Source organism: Tupaia chinensis, unplaced genomic scaffold (genome assembly GCF_000334495.1).
Source record: "Tupaia chinensis unplaced genomic scaffold, TupChi_1.0 Scaffold000174_1, whole genome shotgun sequence".
NCBI classification, from domain to species: Eukaryota; Metazoa; Chordata; class Mammalia; order Scandentia; family Tupaiidae; genus Tupaia; species Tupaia belangeri.
In genome coordinates, this window is record NW_006159649.1 from 2,287,458 (window position 1) to 2,297,654 (window position 10,197).

General features: G+C 36.7%; 1 protein-coding gene across 4 annotated transcripts in view; it reads right to left on the reverse strand.

The window, feature by feature from the left end:
• Positions 1-10,197, reverse strand: part of CBLB (Cbl proto-oncogene B) — a 238,663-nt gene that overhangs the window by 12,151 nt on the left and 216,315 nt on the right. For all 4 annotated transcript variants that reach the window (XM_006146266.3, XM_006146263.3, XM_006146264.3 and 1 more), the window contains one exon: positions 847-966. In XM_006146266.3, coding sequence (XP_006146328.1) covers positions 847-966 — 120 coding nt within the window. The remainder of the gene's footprint in view (positions 1-846; positions 967-10,197) is intronic.

A 10,197-nucleotide genomic window follows, 5' to 3' on the forward strand; every position in this document is an offset into this window, starting at 1 on the left:
GTCTATGTTAGTATGTGATAGCAGCTCAAACTAAGACACATGGTGGACCGAATAATGCAACCGTTATGCCTTCAAAGTGTTAAAACTCTAGCAGAGGAGACAGACAAATAACAGTCACGCAAACATATGAATTGGAGTGAAATTTCACCTAGGGACCGGTGCTGTGAAGGGGGGAATAAGCATAAGAGAACAGAAAACGACTGTAGAAGGTTCAGGTAGCTATTTAGACACGGTGATCAGGTCAGGTCCCGCCACCCCGCCCCCCAAAAAATCATTAAGGAAGTAGCATGTCTTTTCTGGGAAGAGAGAGGTTTTCGCTATAGGGCACGTGCGCTTGCCAGAAAGACAGAGAGAGACAGAAACAGATAGTGAGAAATCACCCCCCCAGGGGGGATGGCCACATCGCAATCCCTTTTCCTCCATTCTCCTCTTGGGATCTTGGGCACACACACGCACACGCGCCTCATGTGAGTTTAAGCTACTAGGGGAAATGCCAATCCTATATACAAGATTCCACACCGCCCCTTCCCCCCCACACACATACACATACTATCCAAGTCTGATGAGGCAAACAAAAGTGAGAGAAGGAATAAATTTTGAGTCAAAGAATGCATCTTACTGACTGATCAAAGATAACATTAAGTCTGATATATTCTTCTCCAGGACGCAGCTCTGTAGGCATGCCTCTCATAATAGAGGCTCTCTAAGCAGAATGCAAAGGTGATAAAAATACCTTCTAGGCAGGAAGTGCTTTTGACATGATATAATGAATAAAGCGGTGTTTTGAAAGACAAAAAGCATTGCACAAATATAAGGTATTATTACTGCTATTATTAGCCAACTCACCTGAAGATGAAGGAAGCTGGTCGTAGTCTTGTGATATTCTGTTGGATTTGACAGTTTCACCAGGTAACCTCCTAGCAGGAGGCAAGGGCACTTGACCACTTGATGGATCAAAAAAGGGGTCTGAAAAAGAAAAGAGACAGAACTTCTAAATGACAAGAATGACCTGGGTCAATAGGCTGAAGAAAAAATTCCAGCATTTTTCCATGAAGTTTTCAAGACCATTTTCTAATCTGCCTGTATGTTTTCTGATTTATTTATCACTTGTTCAGGTATGCTTTTTCCATAAATTTTTAGATAATAAACAATATTAATGTTGTTTTTTACATTTTTCAGATCTAGTATTTAATGACAAGAGTGTTGGCGGTAAATATAGCTACTAAATTTTATTTTTTGTCCCAATACATCTTGTACAATGAATGGAAGCTATTTTAAAGCAAAGGTGGAAAAGCTGAATTTGCCTATATGCATATGATCAAATCACTTAATCTCTCTAAGAATCAGTCAGATTACAACTCTAAAACAGACCTGAAATTTGGGATTTGTGAGGATTAAATGAATTTATGTGTGTAAAAGCTTCTGTGCATTTAAAGTGCCAATATTAATAGTACTATATAAAACTATGAGAAAAACCATTATTGTTGGCTCTCTAAATAGTAAATTCAGTTGTTAAAACTGTGCTACATTATATACAGTAAATGTGATTTTGTTATTTTTTTCTACTTTGGAACTCAGAGAGGGATCATCTGAAATAATAAAAAAAAAGGAATTGTAGATGAATTAAAAATTATTTTTCCAATTCTAATGATATTTAAAATCTGGAACTAAAGGGAAAAAAGATTTTGTCAATATGTGGCATCTTCACAAAGTTCATGGAAAATGCATATTATGAAAAAATTATATAAGAACTATGCATGGATTTAAATTTTTTTCACAAAAACAAATTCATACTCTATTTTGATTTTTCACAAACTCTTTGACATCTTCTTATATTAAATAATCAGGACCAGTAAGCCAACTGGTTTAAAATTAGTAGTATATGGGTTTAAATCATTAGAATTTATTTCTTTTCGAGTAGATGAACACTGTCTCTGAAATTTTTGGTTCAGTAATGATTTTTCTAGCTGTCCTTTCCATCTCAAATTCTTCTATTTTCCTCTCTCATTATTTCTTTCTCTCAGGTTGCAGCATCTCTAAATTAAATTCTGATGGCAGAGATCTTGTCTTAATTGTCATATTTAAATGATATCTCCTAGCTCAAATATAGCACCTAGCACACTGCTTAATAAATGTTGACTTCTTTTCTGTCTTAATTGTCAAATTTAAATTATATCTCCTAGCTCAAATATAGCACCGAGCACACTGCTTAATAAATGTTGACTTCTTTTGAATCACCACAGGGTATGAGTGCTCGCCAGAGTGTGAAAGAGAGGAAGAACCACCCCCCTCCCCCATCGGGCATGGTCATGCCCCAATCCTTTTCTTCGTCCATTTTCCTTCCTCTGAGAATTTGGGTCATGAGTGAGCATGGACACACTCCTGGCCTGTTTTTTAAGACTCTGGGGCTAGGGTTCAAGCTGTGGGCAGCCATAGGGCATATAGCTCATTACACATTTAACCACGGCACTGCAGGGCTGGCCCAGTAAATGTTGACTTCTAATGATTAAAAATAAATTTACAGGGACCAGCAGTTGGCGTAATGACTGTCGCTGGACTCCCATGTAATCGACTGTAGTTTAAGTCCCAGACCTGGCTTAAACTCATGCCGGGCTCCTGTACATGCGTGTCCAAGATCCCGAGAGGAGAATGGAGGAGAAGGGATTGTGGTGTGGCCATCCCCCCTGAGGGGTGATTTTTCACTTTCTGTCTCTCTGTCTCTCTCTCTGTTTTTCTGGCGAGTGCACGCACACTATAGCAAAAACCTCTCCAAAAAAAAAAATTTTACACAGATTCATATTCTTCATAAATTCAAAATTAGTAAAACTTGAACTGCTAACATAAGGCATAGTGACAAATATTAAAGAAGACTAAAGAAGACCTGATTTTATTTCATTGTTTTAACTTCCATTTAAATTTGACTTAAGTCTATGTAAGAATTTGACTATTAAAGAAGAAAAAGAAACTTAAAGTCACATATTTTAATATAAATTTTGAACAGATGATGTAAAATAGAATTCGAAGTCATTAAAAATGTATTTTTTCCTTTTTTTGGGTTATAATAATTATCATCAGCTTTGCTGGGGACATTCTTAGGCAAGGCTGCTTCACTTGCTTTCATTCATTTCAAGATTGAAATAACTCAGACTTTGGGTTTCCAGAAAATTAAAGAATCAATGATCCAGTCTGATTAATTTTACTAAAACATTTTAAAAAGCAGTGAGAAGAGGGGCCAGTAGATGGCGGAGCGGTTACATCCCTGGACTCCTGCATGGTGGACTGCAGTTAAAGTCCTGGACCTGGTGTCTTGAAACTCAGGCTGGGTACATGTGTATGTGTGCCCAAGATCCCAGGAGGAGCGTGAAGCAGAAGGGACTGCAGCATGGCCATCCCCCTGGGGGGTTGGGGGGATGATTTCTCACTTTCCCTTTCACTGTCTCTGTCTCTCTGGCAAGTACACATGCCTTAAGGCAAAAAAATAACCTGTGGAGGTGGGGGGGGAGAAGCAGTGAGAAGATAAATCAAATTCCACAAAACAAATGTTGACTTGAGGTGTTAGAGAAACCAAAAGAACCAAATATGGTAATTTCCATATAAATTTTGAAATTTTCCAAGATTTATATTTAAATATTCTATAAAATCTACGTTAGGTTCTTGTGTATTCTAAATAGCCCTAATATAACATTAAGTAAGAAGAGAGACTGTCTTTTCCAACACATAGAGTTAATTATTTCCTGGAGGGAATTTATAGGATTACCAGATAAACTCTTATTTCTAACAACCTATTGTGTATTTAAATCAAAAAAGTAAATATTATGGATCCTTTTTACAGTCATAAATGCATAGACCATAAGATATATAGTTGTATAATATGATACACAGATTAAGCAATTTTACTTAAAAAGGAACTAGATACACTAAAAAGTTACCATAAATAGCAAAAGTAATTATAGTTTTTGGTTCTGAATCACTAACACATTTTCACATCATGCTAAGTTTGCTACTGGACATGTACAGGGAACACTGAGTTATGTGGTAGCTATAATATTGAAAACATCCATGCTTCAAAGGGAAAGGCTGTTTTACACACAGCACAGTTACTACACAGAGTACAATCATTTTTTTTTTTTTTGAGAGGTTTTTTCGCTATAGGGCGCGTGCGCTCGCCAGACAGACAGAGACAGAGAGACAGAAAGCGAGAAATCACCCCCCAGGGGGGATGGTCACACCACAATCCCTTCTCCTCCATTCTCCTCTCCCGATCTTGGGCATGCATGCACACGCGCCTGGCGTGAGTTTAAGCCATGGGGTCCCGGACGCGAACTACGGTCACCTATGTGGGAGTCCAGTGACATGGCCATTACGCTAACTGCTGGTTCCCATAGAGTACAATCATTACCAACTGTCTCTGATAAGGGAATTTTAAAAACTTTTCTAGAATAAGTTCTTAAAAACTAAAGTATAATTTTATATCCACAGTTAGGATTAAACATATGAATTGAAAATATTATTGCCAATGTATCCTTTATATGGCAATAAATGAGAAATGAATATACACAATGAGATTAATCTATTCACAAAAGCTAAATACTACTGCCTGTGATTTATAGTATGGTAATGCAAAACTAAAGATTTAGTATCTATCTTGGAGTTAATAAAGAACTAAATAAAGACTAGAGAAAAAGTTTACTAACAAAAAAGTAGGAAAATACAAAATTAAAATTAGGTTGTTCGAGGGCCCGACTGGTGGTGTGGTGGTTAAGGTGCTGGACTCCCAGATGGCCAACCGTGGCTCAAGTCCTAGACTTGGTGGCTGGCTTTCACACTTTTCTCCTTCTCTCTCTTTCTGTCTTTCCTGGTCAAACTAAAAGATATCAAATAAAATTAAATAATTCTTCTTTTAGAAAAACTATGTTGTATGAGAATATTTATTAGCATGAATAATGCTCACAACATCTTATGCAGACATGTTAAAAACAGCATAATCTATGTAAAATAAACTTATGCAAATATGAACTTACGTATCCATAGATAAAAAAAAGGAAGAAAATCTACTAATGGTTATTTTGAAAAGGAGAAAGTACAGAATTTTTTCTTATAATTCTTTTTCTTCCCCCACTATCTGAAAACATCCCAATTTTCTCTTAAATGTAGAAAAAAGGCAAATAAAATTCAATGATTAAAGCAATGGCACATTCTCTATGTGGCTAAGATGTTTCAGCTACCGTCCACATTTTAAAAGAATACAACAATGCAGAATCTAGTTATTAGAAGCGGTTTGAAGAACCATTTAAGTGAAATCCAGTTCTGCCTGCTTTGCTGCCCTCACTCTTGAACTCACACTCATAGAATCTACAGTGCTTAGAGGTCTAGCCACTGAAAAAAATTGTCCACTCCTTCCCTGAGGTACAACAGTTGTTAATAATGAAGGAAATTTCGTGTATGATGAATGAAGTCTTCTTTCTTAACACTTCTTCTCAGTGGTCTTAATTCTACCTTCTGAGATATGGGAGAAATATAAAACTTTCAAAAATACTGTAATTGAAGACAATTGTAACATATATCCAAGTTTCTCTCTTCTCTGGGCTAACCATCCTCACTTCCTTTCGTCCACCGTAGTTTCCTTGGGGTAGTATGACCTTCTGTTGCCAGTCTCACTGCCTGGTGTTTCTTAGACTTGAGCATGTATCAAAATCACCTTGGGGGCTTCTGAAAACAGATCATGATTTCACTCCCAAGGTGCTGATTTACTAAGTCCTAAATTTTCATTTTAAACCAAATCTCCAGGAGCTGCTTGTTGCTGCTGCTGATCAGGAGAGCACAATCTAGCTTACTCATCCGTCAGCACCTGAATGGTGCAGGTTCCTCTAGGGCAGAGCATGGTGAAGGACTTCACTCCTCTTTAACTTGAATTCTGTGAATGCAAACTCACAATGGTGGGAGTTCTTGATGACCACATCATGAGAGTGCTTCATAAAGACCGTCATCAACAAGATGTCCTAAATCTTTCTCAAAAGGATATAGAAACACAGTAAATGGCTGTAAATACCAGACATAGCATGTGTGAAAGGGTAGAGGCAAAGCAATAATGGGACAAAGAACTGTGGTATTATCTGTTGAAGATATTTTATAGTTTTATCAACTAAACTAGGGAGAAATGTTCACCTGTTGAAATATTCACTTTGTAAGATAAATAATGTGATTGAATGTATATAATAAAATGAAATAAAAAAATTAAAATTAAAAAAAGGAAAGAAAAACAATGGCTGATGGTCACATTTTCTTCACATTGTATTCATACAAGTGCATTTATGGCTCCAAATGGGAAAAAAAAATGTCTTTAATAGAGTGAATTCTGCTAACTTTTAGAGTTGATTTGTGACTTTATGAATGAATAATAACTTCAAAAGAGATTCTTGTTAGCTGGAGAAATAGCAAGAAGAAGGTAAAGTGAAAGGTGTCATACAAAGACATCCAGTCACAGTTACAAACAAGACTGAAATGCAGTCTTCACTTTGTTCCTTGAACACTGAACCTGGCAGAAGTGGAGGGTGGCATGCCTACTTCTGCCCACCAGCATAAAGGAAGTGCTGTTTTTGTAGCAAAAAAAAAAAAAAAAAAAGCACTTAATATGTGAGTAATAACCCTGAGTTTGAGGTCAGGGAACTCTGAAGTTTCTGTTGAGAATTTCAGATTTTATTTAAAAATAAGATTGGACTGTCTGGAACAGATGATTCATGTGTAGTAGTGGGCATGACTATTTTGCAAAAGAAATCTTACAGAAAAACCTAAAATTAAAACAAAATGTGAAGGAAAACCACAGTTTGTCCCTGCTTAGCTCTCTCCCACTTGATCCTATAGAAGTTGCGGGGATCCTTTGCCAAAACCTGAGTCCTACAGTTTGAAAATCAATGGGCCATAAGACTGGAAAGCTGGATCTGATGCAATTGTGCAGGGCACTGAACACTGGAATAGAGAGGTAGGTTTGATTAGGTGTTTAATATAACTTCATAAGAAAATCCAGCTTCTTTTTCTAACACATCTATCCTTGGTCTTTCGTTAAGACTAGCAAGTTCTTTGAGGAAACCAAATCTCAAAAATGTGTAGACTGATTATTATATTTAATTAAGATCACACGTTTAAACAAAAAAAAATAGTAAAATCTCAGAGTTTGTTCAAATTTTACAATCCTTTTGTTTGCCTTTTATGGTTCTAAAACTACTGGGTTGAAATTTAGTTAAGCATCTACTGAATATTCTTTTATGAAGTTCAGTTCTTAAAGTAAAGACAGTGGTCGTGAATCTTCTAGTACATTTTGATAGATAGCAAAATGTATTAATACTTTACAAAATGATGTGTTTTTACTTATAAACTTGAAGAAATGTTCATGTCCTATGATGTTATAATAGAATTTAAAAAGTCTTTTGAAAAGCAGGAAAGCTAATACATACAGCTTCAGATTGAATAAAAATAATTGTCATAGTGGAGCTCATAAAAGATCTGGCACCAGAATGGAAATTGATCATGTTAATGACATGAAAGACTGGAATAGAAAAAAAACCTGCCATATTTTTCTTAGAAGTGCTTATTATCCCTTATGCACAGTACTGATTTGGTGATATGGGGCTTTTTATGATACCAGACAAATTTTATAATTTTTTTTTCTAATTCTGTGAGGAATGTCTCATAATTCGATTGAGATTGCATTAAATTTAATTCATATACAATTGACATTTTGACTATATTAATTCTTCCAATCCAGGAACATGGAATTTTCTTCCACTTTATTTTTTTCTTTTTTTGGAGAGGTTTTTGCTATAGGTCGCGTGCGCTCGCCAGAAAGACAGAGAGAAACAGAGAGACAGAAAGCGAGAAATCATCCCCCACCCCCCCACGGGGAGAATGGCCATGCCACAATCCCTTCTCCTCCATTCTCCTCTTGGGATCGTGGGCACACACACACACACGCCCAGTGTGAATTTAAGCTGCTGGGTCCTGGACTCAAATCGTGGTCGACTACATGGGAGTCTAGCGACATAGCCATTACGCTAAGTGCTGGTCCCTTTGTCCACTTTTTTAAAATCATTTTCAATTTCTTTCTTTTTTCCCCCCTACTTTTCCTTGTAGAGGTCTTTGACTCTTTGGTTAGGAGAAATCCAACTCCCTCACCCCACAATATAGTATATAACTATGAGAGTCAAAACAGCATGGTATTGGCACAAAAACAGGCATGTAGACCAATGGAACAGAATAGAGAACCCAGAATATATCCCAAAACACACAGCCAACTGATTTTTGACAAAAGGCACAAGTTAATTCAATGGAAAAAAGAAAATATCTTCAGCGAATGGTGCTAGAAAAACTGTATATCCACTTGCAGAAAAATAAAAGTGGACCATCTCTCACCATTAACAAAAATTAACTAAAAATTGAGCAAAGATCTAAATCTAAGACTCAAAATGTAAAATTACTGGTGTATAACACAGGGGGAACTCTTAGAAATATCAGAGTAGGCAAAGACTTCCTAAATAAGACCCTGAAAGCACAGGCAATAATCCCCAAATAGACCAGTTGGATTTTATTAGGTTAAAAAAAAACTATTCATAACAAAGGAAACAATACTTGGAGTGAAGAGAGAATCCTCAGAATAGGAAAATGTATTTGCAAACTATGCCTCCGATAAGGGACTGATACCCAGAATATACAGAAACCTAAGTAGCGGTAATTACCCTCCACCCACCAAAAAAAATGATCAATTCAATTAAAGGATGGGCAATGACCTAAACAGATAACTCTCCAAGACATACCAATAGCCAAAAAGCGTATGAAAACATCCCTTATCATTAGGGAGGTGCAAGTCAAAACCAAAATGAGATACCAACTAACCCCAGTCTGAATGACTTAGATTAAAAAAATAAAGAACGCTAAGTGCTGACAAGGCTATAATAAAAAGGGAACTTTCTTGCACTGTTGGTGGGGATGTACATAGAACCACCACTGTGGAGATCACGATGGAGATTCCTCAAAAACCTACAAAACGAATTACCATACAATCCAGTAATTCCACTCCTGGGTATCTACCCAAAGAGAGGAATATACTCAGTCACTTAACACGCTACGTATCGCATGTCTCACTCTGACAGACACTGAAAGACTGGGAAGTATAAAGCAGGGAGAGCAACTACAGACAGTAGGAACAGCGTGGGAGGAGGGTGGACAGTGGGAGGCTAAGACAGAGGGAATCAACAGGGAAAAGGCAAAATATTTCATGAACGCAACAATGGAAAAGTATCTGTTGATAACGTATATGGTAGTATCTTTGATATACAGTGTATGGATGTTGGGAAAATGCATTTTGTATGCTGTAAAGATGTATAGTGATTGAATTAAAAATAAGAAAATAAAAAGGTTTTTAAAAGGTACCTATTTGTAAAAAAAAAAAAAAAAAGAAAAAAAAAAGAAAAGAAAAAGTTTATTATTGTCTGTCAACATTATTGCAAATGAATTTAGAATACTTCCATGTCCTGAAGAGGGTCAAAGGAAGGTCAGTAGGTTTGAATGATACTGCCCTGGCCCCTTGTGAATCCTACATTCTAGACTAGAGATGGCTGTTGCTGAGTATCAGAGGAGCCATGCAAAATCTAATCAAATCTAAAAATGGAAAAAAATACATACAACTCTCATTTTATCTAACAAAAGGGAATATCTCCAGTGCAAGAAAGTAATTTACTCTCTTAATAATCTTGAGAAGTTCTTTTTCAAATGAAGATTATTTTCATAAAGGGCAATGAATACTATAAATATGATAAAGCAAGTAACTTCTACATTTTATAACTGTGTTTTGTTAAATACAGGTATAAAGCATGTACTTGTGATGGGAACCCGTGGCATGGGGGTTAAGGTTGCTGGATCCCTAACGGTGCAGTTCAAGTGCTGGATTTGGCAGCTTAAGCAACATGCTAAGTACATGTATGTGTTTGCCAAAATTCCTGAAAGACAAAAGGGATGGAGGAGAAGGGATTGTGGTGTAACTATTCTCCATAGGAGGTGCCTTCTCTCTCTCTCCCTCTCTCTCTCTCTCTCCCTCTCTCTCTCTCTGTCTCTATCTCTCTCTCCAGTGAGTGCCAGGCCTCTGCCCCCCCCCCGAAAAAAATGATGCATTCACATAAAATATTATCTTCTAGCTCTTGGAAAGCT